This window comes from Prionailurus bengalensis, chromosome D3 (assembly GCF_016509475.1).
Source record: "Prionailurus bengalensis isolate Pbe53 chromosome D3, Fcat_Pben_1.1_paternal_pri, whole genome shotgun sequence".
Classification (NCBI taxonomy): domain Eukaryota; kingdom Metazoa; phylum Chordata; class Mammalia; order Carnivora; family Felidae; genus Prionailurus; species Prionailurus bengalensis.
Window position 1 is genome coordinate 3,925,891 of NC_057356.1, and position 16,955 is coordinate 3,942,845.

Sequence of the window (16,955 nt, forward strand, 5' to 3'; positions counted from 1 at the left end):
CCCACAGGCATCCAATAGACAGGAGATACAGGAAAATGACAGTGAAGCTGGGGTGGACGGTCCCTCCCGGGGACGACGGGATGGAGATGAAGCCATGCTCCACTGTGAATTATGCGAGGCATCGCCCCTGGGGTCACAGGGCCGCCTCAGACCAGTCTGTAGGACCTTCCTACCCCTGTTCCTGAAAGTTGCATCTCTTAGACTTGGTCTTCAGATACGCAAGTCTACCTGTGATGTCACGTGAGCTGGCCATGAGCACCGCCAGAACAGAAGGTTCTACCCACTGACTCCCAATGGGATGAGACGTCCCTCACACGGATAAGAGAGCAAAGGCGGGGAGAAAACCACTCCTACGATCAGGAAGTTGCATCTGGGAGACAGGGTCAGAATCACACAGTTCACGCTTTGGGAGTGGTCGTTTTCCACTGGGTGCTGGCCTGACCTCCTTTTTTTCACATTAAAATTGGTATGACAAAATAATTTGAAATTATAGAATAATAATGAGGTGCCAATGGACAGACCCAGAAATTTAGGATGCTAGTTTGTTATTTCTGCTTAAGATCTGTCTTTGAAAGAAAGACAGCATTAAAGATTTAGCTTAAAAGTAAAGTATTTAAAAGTCTGAATTCCTGGGGTGCCTGAGTAGCTCAGTCGGTTAAGCACCCAACTTTGGCTCAGGTCAGGATCTCGCGGTTCGTGGGTTCGAGCCCCGCGTCGGGCTCTGTGCAGACGGCTCGGAGCCTGGAGCCTGCTTCAGATTCTGTGTCTCCCTCTCTCTCTGCCCCTTCCCTGCTCATGCTCTCTCTCTCTCTAAAATAAATACACAATCAGGGCGCCTGGGTGGCGCAGTCGGTTAAGCGTCCGACTTCAGCTCTGGTCATGATCTCGCGGTCCGTGAGTTCGAGCCCCGCGTCGGGCTCTGGGCTGATGGCTCGGAGCCTGGAGCCTGTTTCCGATTCTGTGTCTCCCTCTCTCTCTGCCCCTCCCCCGTTCATGCTCTGTCTCTCTCTGTCCCCAAAATAAATAAAAACGTTGAAAAAAAATTAAAAATAAATAAATAAAATAAAATAAAATAAATACACAATAAAAAAATAATAAAATAAAAATCTGAATTCCTGTCTCCTGCCCCTCGTACCATTGGTGCCATTCATTTGCCTTATATGTGCACGTACAGAATTGGGTACATTCTTGCTACTATTATTTTGAACAGATTTTTCTCTGCTAACATCAATTGAGAGTAAGAAAAATTAAAATTTTTATTATACCTTCGAGCCGCGCCTTCCCGCTCACATCGCGGCCTCCAATGCCACCGCTGCCTCCGCCATTCCCAACATCGTACTCCTCAGTGGCAGCTCCCACCAGGACCTGTCCCAGGGCGTGGCCGGCCGCCTGGGCCTGGAGCTGGGCAAGGTGGTCACTGAGAAGTTCAGCAACCAGGAGACCAGCGTCGAGATCGGTGAGAGCTTGTGAGGGGTGAAGATGTCTCTATCAACCAGAGTGGCTGTGGGGAAGTCAACGACAACCTCCTGGAGCTTCTCATCATGAACAATGCCTGTAAGGTCGCGTCGCCTTCCAGGGTGACTGCCGTGATCCTGTGTTTTCCGTATGCCCAACAAGACAAAAAGGACAAGAGCCGCGCTCCGATTTCTGCGAAACTTGCGGCCAATATGCTGTCAGTGGCTGGGGCAGATCACATCATCACCATGGACCTGCACGCCTCTCACATCCAGGGATTCTCTGACATCCCGGTGGATAATTTGTACGCAGAGCCCGTGGTCCTGCAGTGGATCCGGGAGAACACTGCCGAGTGGGACCATTGTATCATAGTTTCACCTGACGTCGGGGGAGCCAAGAGGGTCACCTCAATTGCGGACAGGCTGAATGTGGAATTTGCCCTGATTCACAAAGAGAGGAAGAAAGCAAACAAAGTGGACCGGATGGTTCTGGTGGGCGATGTGAAGGACCATGTGGTCATCCTCGTGGACGACATGGCTGACACGTGTGGCACCATCTGCCATGCCGCGGACAAGCTACTCTCAGCTGGAGCCACCGAAGTTTATGCTGTCCTCACACACGGGAACTTCTCTGGGCCAGCTATTTCCAGAATAAATAATGTCGCCTTTAAGGCCGTTGTGGTCACAAACACCATTCCACAGGAGGACAAAATGAGACACTGTCCCCAGATTCAGGTTATTGATATCTCGATGATCTTGGCAGAGGTGATCTGAAGAACACGCAACGCTGAATCTGTGTCTTACCTGTTCAGCCATGGTCGCTATAGATCCCGGACGTGGGTATTTTGAGGCCACAATTTTCAAGTACATATAATTCCACTGTGGAAGTTCATAGTTTATATATTTTGAGGTTGCCAAAGGTGACTTCAGATTGAAACCTTCTGTGTAAATAATGATAATGTCTATGGACATTTGGGTTAAAACTCTGTATGCAGAATTAGCCTTTTATTTCGGAGTGAATCTTAGAAAATTTATAATACCCTGAATTTTGATTTTTTTTTTAAGTAACCAGATGTCAAATGAACCATTGGGGTTATTGTGCTTAATGTGACCAAATTTTATGTGGCTTAAGATGGCCACGGACACGTTTACCGTCTGATAAACATTAGCCATATCAGAGGCAATGTAGTTTGGTGTCTTTTTTGTTATTGCCACTTCTGAAAAACATGTTACAACTGTCACTTACCTGCAGTGTCACGTTCTGAAATTCCAAAATTTGTGTTCGGCAACAGATCTGATTGAGAGAGTGTCGAGATAGACCCGGTGAGCGGACTGGTGGCCCTCACGCTGTGCTCTGGCCATCCCGGGGGGACAGCTCTTTGAGTGGCTCCCGTCCCGCTGTCTTATTTTACGGCCTGGTTTTAGCTCTAGCTTTTACGTTGCCTTTTTCCCAAGAATTTCATGTTGTGGGTTTCCACCAAAGCACAGCCTCCCCTAAGCCCCCTCAAACGTACTAGTCTGATTGTTATTTTGTTTTTAACATAATAAAAAGGTGAACTTTTGTGACAGCCACCAAATGCATATTTGAACATTCCATCCTCCATTTTAATTTCCTATGCCTTCGCCTTCTGTAATCAAAAGTAGCCAGTCTCCCAGTCAACTGATTATTTTAACTAAAACTGTTAAATGAACAATGTCGGTAAGGCTGACGAGAAAAGCATAAATAAGTAAGCATTAATTGCTCTATTAAGATCATGTTAACGCGGTGGCAGGTGCCTCTTGGAGGATGTTGTGAGTTTTGTTAGATGCACCTTGGTGCACAACCACCTGAATTTTTCAGCCCCAAAAGAGGAGAATCTGCCTCAGAGACAAAGCCCTGGTTACAGTAACAGTCTCTCCCTCTGCTCAATCTCAAAACTCGAAGAGAGGAGACCCTCTGCTCTAGATTCTGCTGGTGGCAAAATCCAATCTTTAAGTCATTAACAGACTTGAACCACAATCTTTAAGCTTTCAGACTTCACTACAGCAGAGGCCGAGATTTAAAAGGATCATTTTGGTCATTGCGTTGTGCTGTACCTTTAAAAGGCTTCTGAGAAAACAGTGGTATTACAGCCTGTTAGCATCAGCCCTACGATATGGACTGGCTCTATCTAGGAAGAGTTGACTTGAGATCTGGAAAGAGCCTGTTTCGATGTATGTGACTCTTAGCTTCAATAAATGAGTGCTAGCTCTTTCTGGGAATTTCTACGCACAGGCAACTGAAAATGTAGTCATGTGTGCACGTGAGTAGACAGCCTAGGCATACTAGTGTAGACATGTCGACGTGACTGCAAAAAAGTTGATTTAAAGGTACTCATTTCACCTTAAGGTGGACTCTAAGATCTAAAACTAGTTTCAAAATCTTCACATAAAAAAAATCTGCATAGTCGTTATCGTGAACTGTTTGTTTCTCTCATTTAGCCTCACTTTTTGTTTTCAAGTACTTGTGGTACATTAACTGATTAGGCTAGTCTTGGCCATACACAGTGGCAATGTAGTCCTTAACTGTTCGATGGTTTCACTTCAAGAAGGATGATGAAGGTGACCTCAGGAGTGGCCCGATCCCAGAACTTGGGTATCCCTTGCTGCTTGCCTGGAAACATTGAAGTGATGATGAATTGAAGTGATGATGAATTGAAGTGATGATGAATTGAAGTGACGAATGCATGAGCCCAGTAGATTGGTTCTGTCCAACTCTGCTGAACGGGGCTGGACTCCCATATATCCAGCCAAAAGGGGAGCCAGAGAAATTCAGAAATACCAAAGCTGCCTATCTTCCAACTTAAATTATATTATTCAACTTACGGATGCTCATATTAGAACTTGCCTTTGTTAGATGTCAACTACGTTCAAGAATATATCATGTGCGGTGCTTGAATTTGTTTAGAATATAGGATTTTAAGATTGTCCAGCACTGTACTAAACCACATCAATAAAATCATGCTACTACTTTAAAATTTTTTTATTATACCTTCAAAAAAGCTTTTTTCTGAGGGAAAAAAGTAAAGTAAGTAAAATGGCTTAGCAGAGACTCTGAAGGGCTATTCCAGCCCAAAGTCCAACTCAACAGCTATTCCATCTTAATCAAATTGAACTTGGTGCACCTGGGTGGCTCAGTTGGTTAAGCATCTGACACTTGATCTCAGCTCAGGTCATGATCTCATGGTTCCTGAATTCGAGCCCTGCTTCAGGCTCTGTGCTGACAGTGTGGAGCCTGCTTAGAATTCTCTCTTTCCCTCTCTCTCTCTGTCCCTCCCTTTCTCTCACCCGCTCTCTCTCTCTCTCAAAATAAGTATTAAAAAATTGTACTTAATCTTCTTACCCTGAATATTTTTGCTTCTGACCATTCCTGTGGTTTATCCAGTAACATTTTCTATTTTATAAGTTATGCAAGAATCAATATTTTATAAGTTATGCAATTTCTTTCTTTTATAAGTTATGCAAGAATCAATATTTTGTAAGCTATGCGATTTCTTTCTTCTTTGCCACTGATTTACAGCCACTGTGTTTTCCCTAACAACAGCTCAATCTTAGAATTGCCATTTCCTTTTGTGATTTGTATGTGTGTTTGTGTGTGCATGTGTGTTCGCACCCAGGCCAGTTACGTTCCTCCCTCCACTGTGCATCCTGTGGATGTTTGAATTTTTTTAAAGTATTTATTTATTTTTGAGAGAAAGAGAAAGAGAGACAGAGACAGAGAGCGAGAGAGAGAGAGAGAGAGAGAGAGAACATGAACAGGGAAGGGGCAGAGAGAGAGGGAGACACAGAATCCCAAGCAAGCTTTAGGCTCTGAACTGCCAGCACAGACCCCGACACAAAGTTCAAACTCATGAGCTGTGAGATCATGACCTGAGCTGAAGTCGGACACTTAACCGACTGAACCTCCCAGATGCCCTGGATGTTTTGTTTCTACCACAAAAATAATTGTGAACATCTCACTTGTCATCAGATAGATGGATATCTACATACTGTCAAATCGGAATATCATCTATTTATTTCTTTTTACTTTTATTCACACAAATGGCAAGCATCATCTGCAGCTGTTTCCTTGACAATTCCTTTTCTGTACATAGAAACATTATTTTTAGATTTCACATTGGGTGCAAAAAAATTGATACTCATAGTGCTTCATAAATAGAGCTAGAAGTAGTTTCAGAGATTGGACCCACCCAAGAAGGGCCCCTATTAGTTCTCCCATGAAGCTATAATGACCAGAGGAAACACAATAAACATGTTTGTGATGGCAACATTTCCCCAAAATTCATGTGGGAAAAAAGTTTCATGTAAAACTTATTAAATAGCACTCTTTTATTGACACTCATATATTAAGTGAAGCCTCTTGTGTAATTCAAGCTATTTTAAATAAGGAAAACTAGAAAAGATAAAGTAGGGATATGAATTTACACACTGCCCCTGAACACTGATGTGAGGGTAGGTGGAGAAAACGAACCTGCAGCATGGATACTCAGTCAATGGAAAGAGGTGACAAGTCCCAGGTAATGAAACTTGTATGACAATCAAACAGATCTTGAAGAGAGGACTAGATTTTTCCCTAGTCATGTTTCTAAAAGAGTAATTGACTATGGAAAGTCTTCTGGGAGGCGCCGTTGAGAAGGAAGTTCCTCTCCTCGAACTGCAGCCCCCTGTCTATCATGGTTGTGCACTCCTCCAACGGGAGGGTGATGTCCACGGGGTTTTCCAGAGGTTCTACTTCATTCCCAAGCCAGACCCAGTCATGGGAATGGGGGATGTTGCCTTGTTCATTCACAGCGAACCTTTTGTGTCTGTATTTCCAAGCAAATGCCACACAGTTGATTAAGACCAAAATGGCCAAACAGAAGACACAGAGCAGAGCGTACATGCCGGTCTCCAAGTCAGTTAACCCCCTTGAGGTCACTGTAAGGTCATTGGGATTATTGGGTTCCGGTAACTTCCCTTGAGTGGGGAGGCTTGTGAAGGTGTCTGGACCGCCACTCTTGAGCAACTTCTTATCCTTTCCTTCCAGGGGGTACTGTGGGGTTGTGCTTCTGTTGCTACGTTCCTCTTGGCCAACAGAGGCGCCATGTTGGAACCACTCCTGAACCGCTCTCTCCTGGTTTCCTTCACGCTGTATGGAATTACTAAAGTGGTCTTTGTATTCCCGACTGATGCCCTCGATATCGTTGGTGCCTCCTAGGTGCTCATCAACATTTGGTTCAAATTTGACCTTGACGTTTCCTTTACCCACGGCAAGAACACTCTTCCTCTTGGTCTTCTGACAGGGTTCGCTAATCATCATCTCTAATTTAATCAAGGGACCTTGCCCTTCACCCTGTGCAACCACAACCGGCCATTGGGACTGAAGGTTTGCCTGGACAGACACCACCATTTCATCCAATGATGACACAGTAACTGAAAAATCCTTGGGATCATCAATGTCTAAGGGTGTCACCGAACCATCACTGAACAAAATCCAACAACTAAGAAAAATGAAATTAAGGCATTATGTTATAATTCATCTGCTTCAAATGTGTAAACATGTACACAGATTTATAAATCACACATGTGGTTTCCTATGACAGATGTTTTCAATACGAAGGCAGAGAAGAATAAATATGTTTTAAAATCTGAATCAGTTGCTGTCATACATCAAACTGGCGTAAATAATGGGCTGTAACCGTACGGGTGTGAGGAGCAAATGTGTAGACCGTGGTGAATGCAGTGCTGTGTATATTAACGTATCGAATGTTGTGTAACAGAATTTGATTCTGAAGTCTCCAAAGAGTTTGAAAGACCACGTGATGCATCGGAATCAATTTCAGGTGCAGCTAATCAGGCTCAAGATACTGTCACTTCAAGCATTCTTTATTAGGAAGGCATGCTCATTTGAAGTATCTGAGAAACGATGTCATGTGGGGACGGGCATGCTTGAAAGACACAGTGACCTTGATATAATTCAACTGGATTTGCTACAAGTTTAAAGACGGAGCAGAGGTTTAAAGTTGCCCGTAATTATTACAAACCAACAGATGTCTGGTGTCCATTAGCCATACTTGTTTAAGTAGCAGAAATAGAATTTGCAAGTATTGATGAGTACTTATTTTGGAAAAGTGAATACATGTGATCCTTAGGTTATGGTCTATCAGTAGTGCTCCCTGCCCCCTCATCACAGATAACCAGCTGCGAAGTGGTATTTGGACACATGGTCAGTGTGTAAAATTGTGGACGATTTATCCAAAGTCCTGAACACTTTTCTCAGAGATGAGACAGACTGCATAGAAAGCAGGAAGGAGTTTCAAGGACCTGTCCTAGACACAAGTGCTCTACTGATGTCCTCTGCAGATACGCGGGGGAGGGAAGTGGTCTCAAACGACCGGGGACAAAAGGACTCTGGGATCCCACCTGCTGCGGGGCTCGGGGAACGTCCTGGGCAGCCACCATCGAGACGATGGCTCTTTTGTCCGCTCTGTGAGGCTTCAGGGCAAGAGACAAGCCAGCCACCAGCTGCACGCTCAGGTCGGCGATGGTGACGCGGTCATCCAGGACGATCACCGTCTTCTCGGCCAGGATGGAGTCAGAGAGCGGGGAGAGGACCTTCAAAGGAAGCGACCAAGCTCCAGTGTGTGCTCCACACATTATTAATGAGGGGAAAAAAGGAAAGAAACCGGTAAAATGCCTGCAAAAGAAAGTGGGGCTTTGTAAGCAGGTGGCTGCCTTATTTTCAGGCGTTTCTTTGTCGCCATCCTTTAAACCCTGAAGTGTGTTCTCAGGGCTAAATGAGTTTCTGGAAACTAGGAACGAGCTCAGCCCAAGAAAGCCAAACCCTGCCCTTCCCTTTATTCGGCTGTGATGACAGATGCGGGTGAAGTCACCTGCCACATTAGCAGGAAACATTCCTCCCAGGGACGATAGAGCTGTGGTATCAGAACAACCCCTTTTGGGGGTGACTGCTATCTTTTTTGACCCCTGCGAAACACTGTTCTCTAAACGCAAGGATTATCAGAAACTTTGCTCTTTGAAATCCTGTCGTCAGGCAGGATGAGTCCCTCTCTTGCCTGGAGGACCTAAGTCACTTTGACGCAGAGAAGCAAGTCTGATTTCCAACTCCAGTGCAGGATTTCAGAAAATGGGTTTCTGAACCTATCATTCCCCGCGTATGTGAGTTCTGCGTTTCGCTAGCAAGCAGGACCCTGGGTCCGCTGCACGGTCCAGACTGATGCCGGCAGCCCTGCGTGCCTGGAGCTACCCACTTTCTGCTTGATTAGAGCCTTGCCTGCCCTCAGCCCTTGCCAGCTTCCTTTCAGAATCTATCTCTTTTTTCTGATAATGTTTCCTACATTTCCTGTGTGTATTGTCTCCCCAAGAGCAGTAGGTCAGTAAACCTGACTTTTTCAGACAACAGATTTGCACCTGGTGATCTTAGGACAGACAGATGGTCTTGGGCTAGGACAATTCACTGAAATGCCTATGGCATAGAAGAACATTTTTTAATGTTCAGTTGCAACCCCCTCGGTGAAAAGGAATTATAAATAGATCAACCAAATACATTTTACTTCCTTTGATTTATACAAGGTTAGTCAGTTATTTTCTCCAAAGACCTTGATTTCATTTAGTGATGATGCCCCCCAAATTAAAGAATATTATCTCCCTGCTGGCGTTGGCCCATTACAGCACAGAAAATGTGACATTTTCCTCAAAATGAATAGTTACATTTTGACAATCTTTTTCCTAAAAATATTTAGAGAAATGGCGTCTTGCCTTCTTCCCCCATTTCATTCTTTCTCTTTCTCTTTGGGTAGTTAGATGTTTATCAGACAATAATTGCAGAGCCTTGTGGCATCACTGAGCTTGCTGAGAAAATTCTGTGGAAAAAGGAATCGTCATGGCCTTAAAAAGTCATTTCACCTCATAAAGCATCAATTTGCAGCCAGAGTGTTTCAGACCTAGACTAATGTAGTATCAATAAACCAGCGTTTGCAAAATCACATTTGGGCAAACCCTAAATTGGGGTGTGATACGGAATATTTAAACACTTTGTAAAGATAATGATCCGCTACATAATCTCTTCACAGCCATCCTATTAAAATAACTAAGAAACATCTTCAATAATAGTCTAAGAAAAGAGAAAGCATAGCGTGATGGAACACGTGGCTACCTCTACATGCATGTGACGAAAAAAAGTGTCCCGACTTTGCCAAGCGTCCTGTGGTTGACAGCCGCTAATACCAGGGAAAGAAGGTTGCTTCCATGAAGTGTGTCTTAACTTAGCATCCACTGGGGAAAGGGAGAGATATTTGATCTCAAGAGTTTCTCTAGAACACTATGGGGGGTTCTTCAAAAACTAAAAATAGAACCATCCTATCAGCCAGCAATCGCACTACTGGGTATTTACCCAAAGGATACAAAAATACAGATTTGAGGGAGCACATGTACCCTGATGGTGATAGCAGCACTATCAACAATAGCCGAACTATAGAGAGAGCCCAAATGTCCACTGACGGATGAATGGATAAAGGAGATGCGGTACATATACAAGGGAGTGTTACTCAGCCATCAAAAAGAATGAGATCTTGCTATTTGCAACGACGTGGTTGGAGCTGGAATGTTTTATGCCAAGCGAGATAAGTCAGTCAGAGAAAGACAAATACCATAAGATTTCACTAGTGTGGAATTTAAGACACGAAACAGATGAACATATGGGAAGGAGGGGAGAGAAGAGAGGGAAATAAACCACAAGAGACTCTTAAAGACAGAGAACACATTGAAGGTTGATGGAGGGAAGTAGGTGGGGGTTGGGCTAGATGAGTGATGGGTATTAAGGAGGGCGCTTGTTGAGACGAACACAATGTCTTATGTAAGTGATGAGTCACTGAATTCTACTCCTGAAGCCAGTATTGCCCTGCACGCTAACTAACTAGAATTTAAATACAAATCAGGAGGAGCATGACCCACATTAGGGATGTTTGAAATATCCTCAATTTTCCAGAAAGTGTGGGACTGTCGTCATGAAATGTCAATGTCAGGACGTGGCTCTCTCCTGGCCAAACGTGTGTGTCCACAGATTCACCTACAACATCTTCAGCCATCCGGCATCTGGCACAGAACTTTGCCAGAATTGTGGCTTCATGCTCAGAACGCAGGAAACAAAGACATCATCTCGTGCTTCCAGCTCGTTTTCGCTCAAGTGCAGGATCCAGCCATCCGGAGAAAGAGTTCCAGAACTTTGCTGCACTGTGGAATCGCCTGGGGGTGATCCTACTGCCCAGTTTCAGCCCACAGCAACGTAACCAGAGTGTCTTGAGGTTGCAGCCAGGCATCCATATATTTCAAAGAGCCCCTGGCGATTCCAATGGGCAGCAGTTTGGGAAGCAGTAGTTTGAGCTCCAAATGTAACAGAACTAGCCCCTGTTCCACGCTAACTTAGACAAGCCATGTGCGTGCTCTGATCCTCATTTTCCTCACCTGGGAAATTGGGGGTGCCCACCTCTGCTGTGGTTGTAGCAGGAGGGGGAACAAACCATGCCATGTTGTTTGACCTGAGGCCAGCTTACAATGGAATACGGCTTGGCAATGAGAAAGAATGAAGTCCTGCCATTTGCAGCAACATGGACGGAACTGGAGGGTATTATGCTAAGTGAAATAAGTCAGGCAGAGAAAGACGGATACCATATGTTTGCACTCTTATGTGGATCCTGAGAAACTTACGACCATGGGGGAGGGGAAGGAAAAAAAAAGTTAGGGAGAGAGTCAGACCATAAGAGACTCTTAAAAACTGAGAATAAACTGAGGGTTGATGGGGGGTGGGAGGGAAGAGAGGGTGGGTGATGGGCATTGAGGAGGGCACCTGTTGGGATGAGCACTGGGTTGCAGGGAAACCTGTTTGACAATAAATTGTATTTTAATTTTTTTCAACGTTTATTTATTTTTGAGACAGAGAGAGACAGAGCATGAACGGGGGAGGGGCAGAGAGAGAGGGAGACACAGAATGGGAAGCAGGCTCCAGGCTCTGAGCCATCAGCCCAGAGTCTGACACGGGGCTCGAACTCACGGACCGCAAGATCGTGACCTGAGCTGAAGTCGGACGCTTAACCGACTGAGCCACCCAGGCGCCCCAATAAATTGTATTTTAAAAAATAGAATTTAAAGATGGTGTTATTAACGTCTCAAGGACAGGTGTGAGTGGGGACCTCACAGAGGTCAGCTTGGGCTCCAGGAGAGGCGGGAGATAGGAGGCTGGGAACCTGTGCGGTTGAAAGGGGTTCGTTATGAATAACAAACACCCATTCTGCCTTTATGACTCTCAGCCTAGGACAGAAGATCAACGACTATAACAAAAGATGCTCAAAATCGCTCTCATCACTTAGAAAATCCCAAGGGTCTTGGGGCTGTGAGCCAGGAACCAAACACAAAGACCAAAACACAGATCTGTTCTAATTCACAACGTCACAGGCAGCGTCCAGCATGGCATCGACTCCTGGGGCAACATTAGAGACCACCATCACTGCTATGCCTTCGCACATTTACTTGGTTTCCAGCCACGGACCTACTTCCGGTCGCCCATGGTCTCCCAGAGGGACATCGGCCGCCACCTAGCGTGCACGGCCCTGCATCCTTCCGTCGCTAAGAAGGACTCCTCTTCTGTCATTTCAGTCTGCACGGCTGCCAAGCAGGGAGAGAAGCGAAGCGGCCATTAGCAGCCCACACTGTCTTGTCAAATAATAGCATCCACTTAAGTGGCTGTTAGACTTCATGGGACATAAACGCTTTCCTCTCTAATCCACTTCCTGTTTACCCATAGAATAGGCACTTCGTCTCCTCATTTCAGCTTCTCTTCTGCCTCGAAAATCAGATACTCAGCCCCAGGCAGTTATCGGCTCCCTCATTATGCCCCCATGCTGGGGGATTCATTGCCTCAGAAACGCTTGATTCCATGAGCTGATAGCTATTTCTGAAGTCAAAACAAAACAACAACAAAAATCACTTATTTACAATGATATTTGGGAAAGTTTTCTTCTTTCTCCCTCCAGGGTGTTTATACTGGCTGTCTCTTGATAGACTCGGCTACACCTGCTACGGAAGAGCTATGATAAAAGCAAATTTATGTCGCTCCTTTTTGTTTTGCTTGGTTTTGTTAGCAACCAAGTCCGCTGCTTGAACGTGGGCCCCCGTGTCTCTTGATCAAGTATTTGGGTACAGGCAATGCAGGCCCACAGCTGGCAAAAGGGGAGCAGCCAGGAAAACGACCTTTGAATCTTACTCACTTATTCTCAACCTCTATATTCCCTGGGGAAGCCAGGCACCCAATCTGTCAGAAATTTAAATTTAAATTTAAATTTAAATTATTTAAATTTAAGGGGCGCCTGGGTGGCGCGGTCGGTTAAGCGTCCGACTTCAGCCAGGTCACAATCTCGCGGTCCGTGAGTTCGAGCCCCGCGTCGGGCTCTGGGCTGATGGCTCGGAGCCTGGAGCCTGTTTCCGATTCTGTGTCTCCCTCTCTCTCTGCCCCTCCCCCGTTCATGCTCTGTCTCTCTCTGTCCCAAAAATAAATAAACGTTGAAAAAAAATTTTTTTTAATTTAAATTTAAATTTAAATTTATTGTGGTAAGAACACCTAACTTAGGAGATTTACCCTCCTAACAAATTTTTGTAATGTAATATATACATATGCTTTCCAGATCACACAAAACATAATTAAGGAAAAGGTTCAGCCACAGGAGCAAGGTATTTGGGAATTTGGGTTTAACCCCCCCCCCCCCAAATTATAAATAAATAGATAGATAGATAGATAGATAAGTAAATACTCCCCACCAGGGCCATTCTCCCAGGCCATGTAGATCACCACTCTCCCATGGGGGAGGTGTGCCTGTAAACCCCACCCCCCAACAATCTGCAGGGCAGACAGGGACCCCACCTGCTGATATCAACGGGGCAGATGGAAAGCATTCACCACAAGTTTCAAGTTTGTCCCTGGCCACCTAAGTTCAGTCCAGGATCTGAGAAAGGATTCACAAGTTGACTTTTAAATGTTCCATTAGTGACCATCGAAAAGGCCAAAGCAAACCCAGCGTAAAACAGAAAACTTCTCTCATCCTGAAAAGCAGGGAGTGTCGGGTCATGATTTTTCCCCAGAAGTTCTGCCCCACCCACCACCCTGGCAGTTTCACTGAGAGAAATTGGTCTCCAGGAAGGTGGTATTTCTGCAGATGTTCTGTCTACAGGCAGCAGTGTTCTTCCTGAGGTCAAGGGCAGCCCCCTCCGGCTAGAGCCTCCTGAACCATCATGAGACCCGCTCCCTCCCACCCTGCAGGTGGAGGGTGGCCACGTCCCTGCTTAGAGGAGCGTCCCTGGCTTCTCTCCACTGTCTCCCAGACGTGGGTCTCTACTTGCCCTTCCCCAGCCCCAGCAACGACAGATATTTACATGTGTGTTCATACGTGTAACATGTCTGCCCTTTGCCGCACACTTTTCTAACCCCACTCATTGCTTTTCTGGTACTTCTCCGGAATCTTTTGGTTTCTAATATCATTTGCCATTACAAGGAGCCGGGCTTCTTAGAGGTATGGATGATTCTAGACGGGGGCAGACAGTGCAGTCGCCCCCCTGATCCAAAGTTTCACTCACCTGTGGACAACTGTGGTCGGAAGCAGATGGTCCTCCTTCTGACTTACCCTCATACGGTCAAGAGTAGCCTAACTCCAGGTCACAGTGCCTGTGCCATTCAGCTCATCACCTGGGCAAAGCACGGGATGGTCACAGGACGGGGGTTGGGCAAAGCACCTGGGGTGGTCACAGGAGGGGTTGTGCTGGTTAGACACTCTGTGTGCATGTTTAATATACATGTATAGTCACTATATATACAAATACACAACGTAATATATAGTGATATATATTATGTATAGTAATATAGTATATGGCTATACATATATACTATATATACTGTAAGACTATACAGATATGCTCTGTAGAGTATAATATTAATAATATATTATTATGTATATATACATACGTGTATGTATACACATATACTGTGTATATTACACTACAATACAGTATAGTGTGTTATTAGCATTATGCTATACAGAGCATATATGTCTAGTAATTATATACAATTTGTATGTATGTCATAGAACGATGCATTATATATCCCATTATTAGTATTATACTCTACAGAGTATGTATGTAATTGCATATAATTTGTGTCTAATGGCTCACTGGGCATTTCATGCATATTTTATATTTACACAACATATAAATATGTCGCATTTGTTTGCATTATCTATTCATTATGTATCTTAATGTTACATAGTATAGGTACAATTTCTATGCATGCTTTATGGGTTAGCGTGTATTTCACGCACACGTTACATTTGCAGAACATAAGCGTTTTACATGCATTACACATATTTATGTTGTAGAAAACGGAGCTCTTGGATTGTAGAACTATAATCCGGAGTGCTGTTGCCTTTCCCAGTTGCATAAGAGGGAGCCGAGGACGGGGCAGCACCAGTAGCCGGCCGAGGGTCGTCGAGCCGGAAGCGGCAGGTGCGGGACTCACACGGCGCCCGCCGTCACGCTTCCCACCATGTCGCTGTCTTCAAAAAGGGAAGGGAGGGTTTAGTCTGTGTGCTCATCCCTGCCCCTCGCTGAGTTTGCCACCGAATCGATCTGTCTCAACGGCAGGAAGCCTGGCCGTGCATTGTAACTCCCCTCACCACCCTGCCCTCAACCTGACAACATATCAAGGAAGAAAAGCTACAGAATCGGATGGTATGTTTCTCACACGTACACGGAAAATGCACACATCTCTATGCAGACATGCAAAATACATCAATAAAAGCTGTTTTTAATGTTTATTTATTTTGAGAGAAAAAGCAAGAGAGTGCGAGAGAGACAGAGAGAGAGAATGCATGAGCTGGGGAGGGGCAGAGAGAGAAGGGGAGGGAGAGAATCTCAAGCAGGCTCCACGCTGTCAGCACACAGCTCGAGGTGGGGCTCGAACCCACGAACCGGGAGATCGTGACTTGAGCTGAAGCCAAGCGTCGGACGCTCAACTGACGAAGCCACCCAGGTGCTCCTTAAAAACACTTTTAACGGTCATTTTTGATCCAAACCTAAAGGCTGTTTAATATGTCTTCCATGGTTTGCAAAAACGGTTAGTCTACGCCCCTTAAGGAGCACTTGCCTACATTTTTGGGTTTGCCTTATAAGCCAGGAACCCCTGAAATCAGAGAAGGGCTAATAGTCAGGAGCCTATGTGGAGCGCTGTCCGTGCACTGGGCATCGTTCTTAGAACTTAGTATGTCCTGTATGCATTCAATCCCCACAATAACTGTGTAACATGAAGTATCCTGGTTTTTCTATCAGAACGCACCAACTGAAGCTAAGAGGGGCCAGTTGGCCAAGGGGACAGAGCCAGCAAGAGACAGAGTCAGGATTTGAGCTGAGTTTTGATAAGGAATAATTTTTGGAAGATACTTACCTAGAAAGAGCGAGACCTTATTGGACGTATTTTGGGGAAGGGGTGCCCGGGCGGCTCAGTCAGTGAAGCATCTGACTCTTGATTTTGGCTCAGGTCATGTTCTCAGGTTTCGTGAGATTGAGCCTCACGTCAGGCTCATGACACCTGGACGTAAGACAGGTGTTCCTAACCGATTTGGGTTAATAGCCCAGCACAAATACAAAGGAGCCACGGCCCTTCTCCGTCAAGCAGTGGGGTCCAGTTGGGACACAGGAGAAGGAGCGTGCAGTGAGAACTTCGTGACTGATCCATGGTCTTCCAACTAAACTCTCAAGGAGGGGAGGGGGGCAGGATTGCTGGCTTCGTGCAGGGACCTGAACCAGGGGGCTCTGGGCCCATTGTCCCTTCTGCCTGCCCGTGTCCTCAGGTCTGACAGTCACTCTCCTAAGCACTATACACACAGTATGTAGCGATTAGTAAACTAATCAGGGTTCTCTGGGAGCCAATGAAATTTTAAAATGAGAAAAATTGACTTATTATGAGAACATGTATGAAATGGATTATGTCTGCTGGGCTGTATAAAATGGTGACATTTCGGGGCACCTGGGTGGCTCAGTCGGTTAAGCATCCGACTTCGGCTCAGGTCACGATCTCATGGTCCGTGAGTTCGAGCCCCGCGTCGGGCTCTGTGCTAACTGCTCAGAGACTGGAGCCTGTTTCAGATTCTGTGTCTCCCCCTCTCGGACCCTCCCCCGTTCATGCTCTGTCTCTCTCTGTCTCAAAAATAAATAAACGTTAAAAAAAATTTTTTTTTGAATGTAACATTTCTACCTTTGCAAATCTCTCAGCAAATTGCCTGTGATGCACGTCACGTTCTGGTTTAATACGGACTCAATAATGAAATTGTTCTCCTTCTCCTCTGCTTTGTTTGGAGAGGTTTTCTGAGTTGGCAGAAGATATTGTTTTTAATTGTATTTCCCTAAAGCTCCCGGGGGGGCCTGGGGGATGGACACGTTCACTGGCTG

At 45.3% G+C, this 16,955-nt stretch overlaps 2 protein-coding genes across 2 annotated transcripts in view; one reads left to right on the top strand and one right to left on the bottom strand.

The window, feature by feature from the left end:
- Positions 1-1,510: 1,510 nt before the first annotated feature.
- LOC122469977 (ribose-phosphate pyrophosphokinase 2-like) lies at positions 1,511-2,413 on the top strand. Its single transcript, XM_043557171.1, has one exon. The coding sequence runs from the start codon at positions 1,542-1,544 to the stop codon at positions 2,226-2,228; it is 687 nt and encodes a 228-aa protein (XP_043413106.1). The 5' UTR covers positions 1,511-1,541; the 3' UTR covers positions 2,229-2,413.
- Positions 2,414-6,042: 3,629 nt separating this feature from the next.
- The window catches only part of LOC122470912 (transmembrane protein 132B-like), a 47,082-nt gene continuing 36,169 nt past the window's right edge, over positions 6,043-16,955 (bottom strand). Inside the window, exons 3-5 of the mRNA XM_043559160.1 lie at positions 7,875-8,066; positions 7,377-7,441; positions 6,043-6,934 (exon numbers count right to left, since the gene is read on the bottom strand). Of these exons, the coding sequence (XP_043415095.1) occupies positions 6,058-6,934; positions 7,377-7,441; positions 7,875-8,066 (1,134 nt within the window). The 3' untranslated portion in view covers positions 6,043-6,057. The remainder of the gene's footprint in view (positions 6,935-7,376; positions 7,442-7,874; positions 8,067-16,955) is intronic.